General features: G+C 48.1%; 1 protein-coding gene across 1 annotated transcript; it reads right to left on the reverse strand.

Annotated features, from left to right (window-relative positions):
* Positions 1-9,246: 9,246 nt before the first annotated feature.
* LOC144147112 (putative aminopeptidase W07G4.4) lies at positions 9,247-14,898 on the reverse strand. The gene is made up of 4 exons (XM_077679190.1): positions 14,878-14,898; positions 14,703-14,810; positions 13,476-13,607; positions 9,247-9,700 (listed from the first exon to the last, which is right to left on the reverse strand). Exons 2-4 carry the CDS (start codon positions 14,760-14,762, stop codon positions 9,563-9,565), a joined length of 330 nt encoding a protein of 109 aa, XP_077535316.1. The 5' UTR covers positions 14,763-14,810; positions 14,878-14,898; the 3' UTR covers positions 9,247-9,562.
* Between the last annotated feature and the right edge of the window lie 146 nt (positions 14,899-15,044).

Below are 15,044 nucleotides of genomic sequence, written 5' to 3' on the forward strand. Positions count from 1 at the left end.
TCCTGAACCGCTGGCTCTTGTCGTACATCTCCCCGTTGTTTAGCGCAAAGAAAACTGCATGTACATTTGAAGCAAAATCTGTGGGTATAACCAGCAGCCCCCGCGTCCATTTAGTTAGGAGCGCCCGTTGATTCGTTTTTAGGATGGTAAGCGGAAAAAGTGGCCGCCAAGAACGACACGTTCCAAACTGCGCAGTAAGGCGCCGGCACGCGCGAGATCCCGCTCGCGCTGTTCCCGGCAGGGGGGGGAGCGTGCATTGCGAAGACGGGACATTCGAGTGGCATTGTCGCATTGGAAAGCCTCCGTTCAATTGATCAAGAGAGGAGTGAGACAGGGGGGCGAAGAGCGTAGTGGGCGGTAGCAGTGAGCGGATGAACGGCGCCACAGCCCGTTATGGCGAATCACTGCTCTGCACTTCCGACAGCTTTCATATTGAGTGGGACGGCTTTAATTTTTTAAACGAAGGAGCTGCTCTCCGCCGCGCAAAAACCGGTTCCCGGTATAGAAAAAAATTCGTATAAAAATGAAACAAGTCCTAGGGCCTTAATATTTTGGTACAGGACGGTTTATATATTGCCCCTGGAATAATGTTTTCCCAGCGATGCTGTTGTGTTTGAAGGTGAAGCCGACTTTAAGGGGATAGGTGTAAGCTTGGCCCTTGCAAGCTGACTTTTTCACATTGCGTGCTGCGCAAAGAAGCATGGCCATCTATGGAGGGAGTGTGATTACAGAAAACGGCTTTAACTCGTGTTATCGAACGTGTCCCAAAACAAGTTGTATGTAAATTAGCTGCTAAGACGACTCTACCATTACGCCGAGTTTCATTTACTTATCGTAACTATAGTTAGTTCCCAGTAAAGTCGTAAGCGCTAGATAATTCCCGTCTGCTGCCAATACATGGACATCGACGCAGCGAGTATGGTTGCAGTAAACTGCTGTAACTGTTGTTTGACCTGGACTATCCGGAGACAAATTAGGTGACAATTAGCCGATAACACGAATGCAACGTTGCGCATTACAGCTTCGCTGGTCATCCTTCTTCACACCGTGGAAGGGCGCCGAATTTTTTTCTCTACTGTTGCCTCAGCACTGCGACTACTCCGGAACTTGAAGCGGCTGGATCATTGTCCACACTGGCTAGGCACAGCAGCTGCTTCTTGGGCCAACGGAGAACGCAGTAATTGCACAGGATTCACGGATGACGACAGTATAGAGGGGTGGTAGCGTATGTATGGCCGGGTTCCGGCGTATGTGGCCTTACCTGTCCAGTGTACAGCATTAAGCGTCTCGAGTGGTTTTACAGAGAATGGACGGTCCGAGCACTTGAACCGTTTTATCAGTGCTCAGTGTCGTGCTCGTCAAGCTGAACAATAGCATAAACGACGTCAATCCAGCGAGCATTCGTTGCGCCCAAGCTGGTGGCGAAACTAAACGAGTAAAAGGAAAGCGAGATTATCAAGAATAACCAAGCGGCACATCACCTCGCTGGAAGGTTGCAACTCGCCATTACCTTAGTAAAACAACCTTCATTTTACAGCGAAGCTGTTGGCTTTTCGACGGTCGGGATTTTTTGGGTCGTCCATGTGCAGAAAGAAGTGGACTGGCGCCAAAGCCCAAAGAGAAAGAAAACAAAAAAAAAACGACAAATAGGAGAGTGAACGCGACGCAGCTGCTCAAGTGTTTTCAGAGAGTAAGAAAATTTAAAAATATATATAGAGAGAAACTCTTAAGTGGGAATAATCGAATAAATGCTAAAACGCTCAGCCTGTTCGAAGTTGAGTACGTAACTAATCCCATGTATTGCTGGTGAGACATATTTTCAAGTGCCGCAGAAGCAGTCTGATACCTAAACAGGAGGTTGGTAGGGAATGTTATTAAATACCTCCGTAAACCCCATGTGTCCCTACAAAACGCCGGGCCCTTTTTAAAGTCGACTTCACTAGCATACTCAAGTGCATTGCTGGAAAGAGAATTTTAGGAGAAATGTAAGGAGTCTGATATAAAAGTACGAAGGCCCTAGCGTTTTTTATTGATAGCATTTTCGTACGCGGCGAAAGTGGTACACATGCACGAAGTATTACAGACAGACGGACGGGTTTTATCGTTGAATCCACATTGAAAGGCTTGCGCATTTAGATTGATTGATTGGTTGATTGATTGATTGATTGATTGATTGATTGATTGATTGATTGATTTGATCTTTTATTGGAGCAAGGAGGGCGTGTGCTGTACGGTGGGGAGAGGCATCGAAGGAAGGGGATTACGAATCAAAGACCGTATTCAAAGAGGGGACTCGTGTTATGGGGGCCTGAAAGTCTTCACCGGGGTCTGCCCCAGTTAGACTACTCGCGCCAGACCACTCTTTAACTGCGAAAGCGGCTATTGTTCGTAATAAAGATCCGTCTAATCCAGTATGTGCTTCATGTTGTAGGGTGTTGGGATTAATGTTTGTTAGCCTCTCTGGGTGATGCTTGGAATAGTGTGGGCACGTCCACACTAGGTGGTGGGCATCTTATTTGACGTCAGTGTTGCGGTAGGGGCATCGTGGGTGTGTGTTGGGGCATCTTGTCTATTTCTGGGTAATGTGAGGAGTGTAGGCGGCACCTGCGCATAGCTTGTTGATGAATACTTCCTCTGATCTGCTGCAGGAGACAATGTTGGCTAGGTACGCCACGTTTAGGAAAACAAGCCACTATAATGAACGCTGCATAGCCACTCAAGGTCAAAGAGGATACCTCTTCATTACCCTACCGTGAAAGACCACGTGAACACTTGAAACACGAACGCTTTAAGGCCTCCCCACGAACACGTGCACAGCCAGTCGCCAGTCGCGTGGACACCACCAGTCGGCAAGACTACAGTGGTCTTCCTACAGCAGGCGTAGCAAGAAGGAACCGGATACAGAGGGCGTACAACGAGCGGCTCGATAACTCCAAAGTATAGTCTGTTCGCGACGGCGTCATCCGCCGTGCTGAGTAACTTTTAAAGACGTTAGCGACCAAGCTCTTTTAATGGTACGTTGTGAAGATTCTTCAGTGCTTTATAATGTTAATTTGTACATTGTGTATAGTTACTAAATATTTTTATTCCCAACACCTTCGCTGGCTGTCCACTTTTGAAGGACAGGATCACTCCTTAATGTTTCTGGTAAGTTTTTACATGTTTCTATAATTTTGTAGCATTGGGCTATGGAGCAGCGTATCGATACGTTCCTAACATTTTTTTGCAAATGGTCCTCCTATCTTCCACCAAGACGCCTGTGTGATATGCACACAAGTTGACCCGAAACATTTCGACGAAAAGGGCTCAAGTTTCACCCAATATCGAACCTCCATCCTAGCCAAGACGCAACCACCCAGAACAAACTTATTACATTCTATTAGAGCTGAGCCTATTAGAGCCTGTTAGAGCCATTAGAGCCTATTGCATTCCGCCTGACTTTATTTTATTGAAACTGGCCATGCACAGTGTAATCGGGATCGGCAAGACAGAAAAGTCATAACAGTCCACAACCCACCCTCATGCGTTTATACTACGTGCCTCGAAATGTCGTGGACGCTCCGCGGGCACGGTTCTCAGGCCATCCGCGCTCCGAAATAAATAGCCATTCTGTGTTCGCGGATGCGTCTACTTGAAGCGGCCGTATTCGAAAAATAGGCAAGGGGTACACGGTCACTTTGACCCGAAACACTGCGCGTAGGAGTCGCTGTAGCAGGGACATGTTCCACCGGAAACTGGCAGGCAGTACTAATTGAGGCGAGAACAGAATACCGTATATCCGAAGCCGGATCGAGCGCATCCGGCGTTCAGTGACACCGACGGCACAGTGTATACGGGATTTAGTGCATTTCCATTCCGGGAAGCCACGTGGCGGGGCCGAGCTTGTGCAAGCGTGTCGCCCCCGAACGAGCGAAGGTTAAACGGGCCTTTGTTTGCCTCCGTCACTAAACTATTCGTGCTCGTGAAGAGCGTGCTGCGTAGGTGGGCGCCTAACTTTTGTTAGCCGTTGTGAGGGCTCTAACGTCACCATTGCGCGATAAATCCGTCAAGCTTTGTTTCTCGCTCAAAGAACCAGCCCGCCGGTCGCGCTTGTACGGATGGCTTTCCCTCCTCGTATATCGAACGCTTTCAGGCATTTATACATACCAACTACTGCGACTAATTCTATGTCGCCTTTCAAATTAATTCAGTCAACAAACTTGAGGGGCCGCTGCGTACAGCTTGCGTAATTCGATGGGGGAAGCCCGTTCGTGGCATTTCCATGCCGATCCTTTTCTCGTCTAAAAACCTTTGTTCAGACCTTATTTAAACGTTGTCCTTCGCCTCTCTGGCGCAAATAATCGTAAACAACATTAAACTAATTCCGGAAAATTCTCCCTCCCGGCATTTTTGTTGGCACTGACCGGGAAGCGGGCTTCGCTGCACAGCGGCCCACGTGACATGTGTCTTCACGCGATACAGAACGTTAATTGCACGAGGTCATAGGCTGCGCCCCGAACCCAAAGCGACCCAAAGGACACCAAATCACTATTTAAAACAAAAGTAAAACGAAGAATTGAGTTCTGCGATAAACAAAGGAGTTGAGTTTGGAAAAAAAATTGCAATAAAATGTTAAAGTACGCCCGCTGAGGCTCGAACCCAGGCCGTCAGTGCAAATACCCAGAACTCTATCTCGAAGCCACACAGCCCGAACGGCAGGATCGTCTTAGCAGCAGTTCAATAGAATAGCACGCGCAGTGACAACACACATTTCACGTGAGGCGCTGTGCAGCGAAGCGTTTGGAAACACGCTACCGGGGAAATTAATTAAGCTGACAGGAAAAATAGGAACCGAGGAAATCACTTATTTCTTCACCCATCTAGTTCTTATTCTACAGATCTAGTTTCTTGATATTGTGTTCAACTTATTAAACTTTAGCACATTGATTTGCTACCTAATCAAATACCTCATCTAGGGGAGCAGTTTTTCTATCGAATGAGAGAGAGAGAGAGAGAGAGAGAGAGAGAGAGAGAGAGAGAGAGAGAGAGAAGCGTTTTATTCCTGGCCAGGCTTAGTAGGGACTGTTAAGCCGCGGAAGGGCAGCTCTGTGGGCCCGAACCCTGTCGACCAGGGCGCACTGGGACTGGGCGTCCGAGCGTGCGAGGGCAGACAGCCAGGAGTCGGGAAGATTGGGTAGGGCAAGAGGAAGCAGGGCGTGGCAGTGCCAGATGGCACGGGGGTATACGTTCGTAGTCCCCGCAGTGTGGGCAAGCGGGGGTGGGGAAGAGGGATGTTGATATGTGGCTGAGGATGTCTCGAGGGGGGAGGGAGTGCGTTTGGGTTTGCCTCCAGAGTGAGGATTCTGGGGGCATAGCGAGGGGAGAGGGGTTGGAAAGGTGGCGCGTGAGAGCCTGTAATGGAGGCTGATATTACAGAAGGTAAGTGAGGAGGAGGTTGGGAAGCGGAGTCGGGGTGTCCTGTGTGAACTCGGGCAGCCTCGTCGCCGCAAAAGTCCTTATGGCCGAGAGTCCATGAAATGGGGGCTCAGGAGGGACGTGGAAGCAGAGAATTTTGTGGGCGAGGGGCGATGCACCTGCATAAATTTTTAATGGCCCTTTGTGAGTCCGTTAATAGGAGGGGTGGGGTGGAGGGTGGCGGCTGCTTCCTCCGCCTCGTGGGGATGGTGGTTGAGGGGGATTCGAGTGTGGTTCACTGCTGCTACAAGGTAGGTGTGGCGGGGTTGCTGTGTGGCAGCATCAACGTATACCGAGTCCCAAGAGGGGTGACATGCTATAGTGCGCGCTTCGGGCGACGGTGTGTGTGATAGATGGGGTGCATGTTGCGGGGGGAGGGGGGATAGAGAACATCTCGAGGGATGAGGAGGAGTGGGGAATGGTGGATGGGCGGGTTAATTTTATTTTGAGGGAGGATAGGACGGGTCTACCGGTGTGGGTTATGGAAGGCGGGGTGGTTGGGCCTGTCGGTGGGCTTCTTGAGGATGGTGTGTAAAGGTGCCCGTGTGGAGGAGAGCGTCAGAAGCAACGCTGGGGTGTCGCTGTAGCGTACGGCGATATAGTGCGCGTTGTATGGTATCGGTTCGTATCAGTTCGGGGCGGGATGATGGCGAGGTGTAGTAGGGAGTACGTGATGTGTGGGGTGATAAGGGCGCTGGTGATCTTGAGGCGATCTGACTCCTGAGGGCCACGACCTCGCGCGGTGACGCGCCGTAGGAGTCCAGTCCTTATATTTGGTCTGCGTGAGTTTTAGGCGGATGGTGTGAGTGTTGAGTCTATTATGTTGGATAGTGAGCCCTAGTATTTTAGTCTGGTTTGCAAGTGCTATGGCAGAGCCCGACACAAGCGACTTGGATGTTATGGCTCCATTTTTAGGTCGGTGGGTGGGTGGGAGTAGAATGAGTTGTGATTTGTTGGGGAGCAAGATAGTCCTGCTGTCAGTGCTGTCGCGGTGATTGTTGTGACCGCTGTTTGGAGTGTGTTGGATATGAGCGTCGCTACCTCGTGATATCCATACTGTGATGTCGTCAGTGTACAAAGATTTGTGTCGTGTGGGTATTTGGAGCGGAGCGCGGGCAAGGGATATTAAGGCCGTATTGAAAAGAGTGGGGGCGAGTATTAAGCCCTTCGAAGTGCCTTTAGCACGTAGTTGAAATTACGAGGATATTAAAGGACAAAGTTGGAGATTTTCTGTGCGGTCCGTGAGAAAAGGTCGTACGTAACCTTAGCAGCGCTGCCTGACTTGCAAAGAGTTGAGGTTGTCGAGAATTGCGTGATGGCTGACACTTTTAAAGGCCTTAGTGAGGTGTACGGCTAGTATAGCGGAAGTGTCTCGTAGGCGTAGGCTCGATAGTAGGTGCTGGCGGAGTTGGAGATGAATGTCGTTGGTGCTGAAGTGGCGTCGAAAGCCGAACATGTTATGGGGGTTAGCATTAATGTCATCAAGATGTGGCGTTAATCGTGAGAGGACCATTTGTGTGAAGGTTATCCGCGCGCGACACGTTCAGCATACATATTGAAGTAGCACACAAAATGCGAACGTGCGCTATTTTGGGCTATATAAATGTGCTGCATAGGAGCTTGAACTGCAAACTACTTATTTCGTTCAAAAATTCCAAATGGGGGGGGCAGACCTCGTGTGAGGGGAGTTGCAACTTGCAACAGCGGATTACATCAAACGAGGATCCCTACGAAGGGATCACCGCTGTCCGTGACGTACGCCCACACTAGAGACGTTATCAGAGATCTATGCACACATGTGGCCCCCGAGACTTGAACGATTTCATGGCAACAAACACAGAAATTGTGATGTTACACGGAGTTCTGGCTTGATGCTATTTGTCGATGCTTCTGCACCCCTTGCGGAAGCCAGACATTTGTGGCAGGTACAAGTTTGAAACGGTCAGGTCCCGGTACGCGTCATGGAGCACCATTTTAGGGACGAAGCCCCTTGGGGGCTGGGACTGTTGGCGTCTCCTGTCGTCGTCGCAATCGTCGTCTCATCTAGTCACGGCACTAAAACACCGGGAAACTCGTTTACGCCTCGCGCTTGAACGTAACGCGTACTAAAAAAAAAAAAAAACACCGGGACATTCGTTTACGCCTCGCGCTAGAGAGCTTCGTGCTTCAAAGACGAGAGACTTTTACAGAAAAATTGTATACCTCTACCTCCCAATGGTTTCATTTCCGTTGGCAAAAATGCCAAGGCGCATGCTTCCCCCCTCCCGAGGTTTTACGTTAGTGGCGACGGCCCGGGATTTTCTCCATGAATTTACGGACGGAACTATAAGGAGCATGTGAGGACGGTAAGGCTGGCTGAAAGTCGGTAACACGGAGGGAAGTGACTACTTTGCCTCGTTTCAAAATGGCACAACGCAAGCGTGTTCCCACCGTGCCTCTAGACGGACAGCCTCCAAATAGCGATTGAAGATGCCTAGAATGCCCATCTTTTTGTTTTCACCCATGACGCGAAAGGGTTGCGTAACTGATGTACCCTGAACGTGGCCTCCTTGATGATGGTGGTGGTAAAAACATTTATTTGAGCTTGAGGAGAAAGGAAAGGGGAAATGGTCAGCCTCCCATATCCGGGAGTCCGCGAGCCCGCGCCGATTCCAGAGCTCGGTTCACCAGGGCGAGTTGCTTCTCCGGTGCCGAGCTGGTCAGAGCGAACTCCCACTGCTCAAGGGTGGGGGAGTCAAGGGGGGTTGGGTGATGCGGGCAGGAGAAGACTAGGTGGTAGGTGGTAAGAGGAGCCTCCTTGATAGAGGACAGCAAAATAACGAGTCCTGCCATGGGAATGGGTTCGTCCATGAGGGGCTTTATGCCTAAGGGTAGCACGGTCATTTCCAATAGAGTTGATGTCGGCGCGGTGGTGATTTTCCAACAGAAGGCGTCAGCAGCGTCGGGGTTTGCCGCGAAGGACGATCGCTGCCAGATTTGGCTATCAGTAGCCAGTTTGGCACATTGGGCTATAAATAGCTGATTGGGCACCTTGTCGTTTCGTTGACAACCCCGAGTTGTGTTGAACCCTCGGGCGGGCCAGTACACTACCAACAGAGTAGCGTTGTCAAACAAGCCTATCTTCAAGCCAGCGTTGATGATCAACACTTTATGCACATCTTTGCCTTGAAGGGACGCCTCGAAGAGGAACTGATGTACACTGCAACGTACTCGTGGTTATAGCTAGGATTTTAGCGTAAATCTACAGGACATATCTAGCCACTGGTTCCACACTAGGCGCTTCTTACCGCCGCAAGCCTTCTAATCCCACAGCTCCTGCAGCACGGAACGGCCGCACCATAGATGTGTTTGCTAGGGAACTTGTACCATGCACATTCGCTGCGTGGCGTACACACTAGTTACTGCAGCTACCATATGCCAGTGCTATCTGCAGGAACACCTAACCCGACTTGCACCGAAACATGTTGTGCACACTACTTATGCCGAAAATCCCAAACTCGAATTGCACCAAAATTAAAGTTGCGCGAACTATATATCTACGCCTCTCATTTCGCTTCCCCCACTCATCCCTACGACTTAAATTTTCCCCAAATCAATGCAGCCAACCTAACGAAATTTATACATGAAGCATTCCATGCACTTGGGGGCTTTGCGGATTTAGAGCAATCTACCGAAATTGTATTTTTAGTTCGTCAGTCATTAGCTGCGCAGAGCATTTTTGTTGCCGCATATGACGAGTATAGGGCTCTAAAACAAACTTACATTCTGGAGGCACAATGTTCACTCTGAAGATTTCCTTTAAAGCTTTTATTGCAAGAGTAACACCCAATATATTTCCAGGCATAAAAAATAAAAATACAGAATAAGCAGCAGCACGCAACAATGGACCTCTCGTCGAAATGCACCGTTACATGCCCTTGTCTTAAGTGAATACATTAAAGACCTAAATTAGATAAAGAGCTACACATCTTGGACTTCATTTCCTGCAGAAGAATCTCATCTCGTCATCTGGCCTGCATGCAGTCAGAAAAAGTAAGAAGAAGAAAGCCGTCCGACAGAATGGCGGGAAGAAGGCAGAGCTGCCACGCAGCAATCAGTGCCCGCGCAGCTAGCGCCCTCCCTCCTGGAGGAAGGCCTGCGTAAGGGCTGCGATCGGGGCACCCGTCGGCACTCCGGGGTACGGACCCGAGCTGGCGGCGATGTCGATGTGCGAGTAGCACAGCGGCTGCGCGGAATCCAGACCGTGCTGTGGGGAAACAAGAACAAAAGTTACAAGCATGCTTTCGAGGGTGTGCACACAGCACAGCATGATTCCGGCAGTAAAGGGGAGCGTACAATAAGTTGCTCGCCATTTTTTTTTTTGTTAGGGGGGGGGGGGGGGGGGGGAATGGAAATTGTTAAAACCTTCCAAGGAAAACAATAAAGTGGACCGAACCCACAACATTCGGATTACGTGTGACCGACGCCTTACCAGCAAACATCGGGTCAATGTGCGATGCCCAAATGGCCTCCAATACCCTTCTCCGTCGAACCCAAATCCACTTCCCTCCTCACTCCTTGCATTACCTTCCCCTCTGTCTTCTCTCCGTTTCCCCTCCTCCACTCTACGTTCTCCTCCACGCACTCTCTCCCCATGTTTTATTCCACTCTCTTCCTTTCCCTCTCATGCTGTAGCCTTCTTCCATACCTCCCTTTCCACATACCATCTCTCTCTCCTCCTCTCATATCTTCCCGTTCCTCCCATTCCCCTTCCTATCCCGCTCCACCTTTTCATTCACCCATTCCCCCTCCTCCCCCTCCCGCTTATCCCTGACATCTTCCACTACCTTTTTTCATCCTCTCCTCCCGCATGTGTCCCTCCCTCACCAACCACTTCCCACCAATTCCCAGTTGGTGAATAACCCAGTAGTGAGAGTCAGTAGTGGAGTAGTGGAGTGACACTAGTGACACGGACTAAAACTTTCCTGTCTAGTAGCCCATGAAAGACTATCTATCGCATTTGGAGTGGGATGGGCTGCGAGTTGACAAACAACTGAAACTACTGGGTGTAATTTGCCACATACACTGAAAGTTCGTACATACGGGGTGAATACAGCGCCCGACCTCGTTCGTACTAGGGCAGCGTCTTAACCGTGGCCAACGCGGCGATGGTAGCAGAGAAGCGGGATTGAATATGTGGTGGAATGATTTTGTGGAGTGCGTACGCCAGAATTTGATTTTTTGCTGCAGCCAAGCATGCATCAATTTGTTCCCCTTGATAGTAAAAACTACAACTTGGACTTGTTTAATCGTCGTGAATATGGTGTTTGCCTGACTCCAAGCAAATGTGTCCGCCGTACGTACAGGTGCCGTCAGAAGTAACTGGAGCACGGGAGCTGTGGCCGAACCGCACAGGAGCGCCGTGTAGCTGCACCGGCGGTAAACGAAAGGAGCATAACACGCATGCGCGCCTGTCGTCGGTGATAGCCCCTCCATACTTCTCAACCCACTTTTTTAAACGCGGCTTCGAGCATTATTCGCAGCATACTAGTCTCAGCGATGGCGCTGATAGCAGAGGCGGTATCTGGCAGCGTCGCTCACTCAGCGCTTGAGAGCTGCTTGAGAAGCGCCGCAATCGCGGGGATCTGAGGTGACAATTTTTCTTTCCTAATATTTTTGAGTGGGTCTGCTATCAGCGCCATCGCAGTAGTTGCGAATAATGTTCAAAGCCGCGTTTAAAAAAGTCGGTTGAGAAGTATGGAGGGGCTGTCACCGTCGGCAGGCGCGAATGCGTGTTCTGCTCCTTTCGTTTACCGCCGGGTGCAGCTGCACGGCTCTCCTGTGCGGTTCGGCCACAGCTCCCGTGCTCCAGTTACTTCTGATGGCACCTGTACATTCGTACACGTCATGACATACTCATCGCCACTGTAACATGAGAATAGCCTATACTGCTCACTAGCGTACTGAAAATAAAACGATGGCAGCTTCAACAAGAACGACAGGTAAGCTCGCGCGCGCAGAGAGAGAGAGAGAGAGAGAGAGAGAGAGAGAGAGAGAGAGAGAGAGAGAGAGAGAGAGAGAGAGAGAGAGAGAGAGAGAGAGAGAGAGAGAGAGAGAGAGAGAGAGAGAGAGAGAGAGAGCACACAACGCGCTATGTGTGTTCGTCTTGTGAGCGCATCCACGTGCCTTGTCTCTCCGTTTAGTCCTTGTTTGAGGTGTACAGTATTAGCCCCTCTTTATTTTTATTGTTAGTATATAAGCGATCTTGTAAACGTATCCCGTAAAAATGAAATTGTTTGCTGATGACTGTACGTTATACAATCAAATAACATGCCCCGAAGATCAGCAAATACTGAATACAAACCTTCATTATGTTCAGGCATGGTGCGAGAAATGGGCAATGAAGCCAAATGCCGAAAAATCTGTTTTCGTGAAAATAACTAACAGAATGTAAGAACGTTCTTTCCACACAACCTACCGTCACAACCTTTAGTTGAAGTTTCCGAGTATAAATTCCTCGGCGTCACTCTAACAAAAATAACCTTAGCTGGAACAAACACGCATCAAACATTTGCAGCTTCAAGCACGCCATCATATGCAAAGGTTAAAGTTTATATTCCTGCTTGAAAATGACAAACTTTCACTTCGACCTGTTGAACTCGTTTAACCACTAACTGGTTGCCCCACTATCACGACATAGGTACCTTGAATCTCTGACCACGTATACAGTGTCGGAACAACATTTTTAATTATTGCTTTTTCCCGCGCACAGTTCCAGACTGGAATAAACTAACTGAATCGACTGTAACTACTCTTCACTTTCTTGAACAATCGGATGTTTGAATGGCATTCCAGTGCGACTTCTATGCATTTCTGTATATGCGTTAAATCTATTTCCGTCACTGTGCTAAGCCTATAGTGTGTTTCTGATGCCCTTCCTGCTTGGGTCCTTCAATGGGCTTGCAGAGTGTTTAAATAAATAAATAAATAAATAAATAAATAAATAAATAAATAAATAAATAAATAAATAAATAAATAAATAAATAAATAAATAAATAAATAAATAAATAAATAAATAAATAAATAAATAAATAAATAAATAAATAAATAAATAAATAAATAAATAAATAAATAAATAAATAAATAAATAAATAAATAAATAAATAAATAAATAAATAAATAAATAAATAAATAAATAAATAAAAATAAATAAATAAATAAATAAATAAATAAATAAATAAATAAATAAATAAATAAATAAATAAATAAATAAATAAATAAATAAATAAATAAATAAATAAATAAATAAATAAATAAATAAATAAATAAATAAATAAATAAATAAATAAATAAATAAATAAATAAATAAATAAATAAATAAATAAATAAATAAATAAATAAATAAATAAATAAATAAATAAATAAATAAATAAATAAATAAATAAATAAATAAATAAATAAATAAATAAATAAATAAATAAATAAATAATCGAATGTCTGAGCTTGTTAGAAATGCAAACCATTTTCTTGCTGTTCTTATCATATTCGCATCATTATCCCGAAGTTCATTTGACGGTAAGCGATATAACATGAACGATAAAATCTAATGAGGGTAGCAGTAATATGCATTCGTTAATTTTTTTGCTTGCGCGTAAATTTTCAACCTTTCCAAGCCTTGCGTAAATTTGCGCAAAAAAGGGGAAAGTATTTTTTAAACGTTTCAATTAATTCGGTTTCTGGCACCAGGAAAGGCCTCTGGAGAAAAGGAAGCACCGGACAGTAAATGTTTCATAAAACCAGCTGAATAACGCAGTAATAATTAGGCGCCGAACATCACCATTGTTTCCCAGCGACTTGTGACCCGCCATCAGGTAGGACTATCATGTAAGGCACAACGTGTCTGCACTCTGTACTTCGTATACGCCCCGTACAGAAGTACGTACACTTGTGGGTTTAAACTAGCGTCTAGCCCGAAATAAATTCGTCACGAGTTCGGCTAGAGATCTAAGCGTAGCGCGGCGTCGACCCGAAAGAGCTCTGACCTTGTCCAGGCCCGAGGCCCTGACGAGGAAAGCGGCGGGCATCTGGTGGCCTCGTGGGGTGCGGGAGGACGGCTCGCTGTTGCACTGCAGCAGGTCCTCGTACTCGGACGGGCCCCGCACGAACGCGTAGTCCTGCGCAGGGACACATCACAGAGAGCCAAAGAGAATGTCGTTTCAATCAACGGAGCAGGACGCCCACGCGTAACCACGACATACCTTCGAACAGAAAGCACGGAAAGTTAGAACGTTTGGCAAGCCTGTCTCCAATGTCGCGGATACAAGCCATGGGTTCATTCGATTCGCCCGCACCGCGAGAGCAAGCTCACGTGGCGCAGTACTTCGCCATTCATTTCCGCAGCGCACGTCGCGGCACCTAAGCTGCGCCATTGGATTCGCCGGCGAGTGCACGACGAGTTCACAGCTTCGCCTGCACATATGGTCGAGGAGGTGCAGGAGCAGACGGAAAAAGCGAAGGTCTGGTTGCGCAGTTTTTTTTTTTTTTCCAGAATGGCGGAACCGGCACTGTTCTATGAACTGGTTCATAATGTGCAGGCTCAATCGAACGGGCCCCATACAAGCTCCACCACCCTGCGAGGACCTTCTCGGCCCACATGCCCTCTTTTCACACGTAGTTGGTCCTATCCCAGTTTTCAGGGCGACCATCTTGGCCAGCGGCTTCGTCACGTCGGTGCTAGCTCCCTTGCGGCCCGTGCCTTGCGCGCCATCCCCGTGGTACCACGCGACTGGCTAATGAGTACGCTAAAGGGCAGACTATCATTAAAGACTACCACTGATTTCCTTCCGGCACCGTAGGAACGGAAGCACCGGCTCCGCTCCTTTTGTAGTGGTCCGAACTTTGCTAGAAGATTTTGTCAGAGTTGGCCACCGGGGCACCTTGTCCCTGCGGGTATGCGATGACATATCCGAGACGGAGTGAGTGCATCCGTTTGTATCTGCTGTAAGCGACAGTTGCAATTTTCCATCGTTTACTGCCTCTACCTCTCCTGCAATAAACTCACTCTGTGTTACCGAAGCCGGTGAAGCCCGTCTACCGTGCGCGAGTCTTCGACACCGCTGAGTAGTTCTTGCTAATTCAGCGTATGCCCTGTCGTCGTCATTTCCTTGAAATACCGTGAGCCCCCGACCCGAACCCCGCTCACTCCTTGACTTAGATGCATGCGGCGCGCAGCACACATACGATGCTGCCTAAAGCAAATAAAGACTGACCTCGCGGCGGATGGTCGACACCTCGAACATATCTCCGACTTCGTCCCCGGCAGCTACCATGAGCAAACTCACAGCGTTCGAACGGGCGGGGCCGTTGTCCAGTATGATCTGAAAAAATAAGATAACGAAATCAGATTCGCACATCAGGCCATATTAAGCACACGCTGATCCTTACCGAATAACCGTCCCCCAACAGCCACACAGGCGTGTCCTGTCAATGTGGCGATAGTGAATATGCGTGGTTCCACTTCGTGAAGAGCCTGCAACGAGAAAAACACCAGCGAAATAATTACTTGGCCGCAGACAAAAAGAAAAAAAAAAGTTCCTCGTTATGGGCGGCTA

This window comes from Haemaphysalis longicornis, unplaced genomic scaffold, assembly GCF_048455015.1.
Source record: "Haemaphysalis longicornis isolate Haplotype H1 unplaced genomic scaffold, Haemaphysalis longicornis Haplotype H1 scaffold_1, whole genome shotgun sequence".
Lineage (NCBI taxonomy): Eukaryota > Metazoa > Arthropoda > Arachnida > Ixodida > Ixodidae > Haemaphysalis > Haemaphysalis longicornis.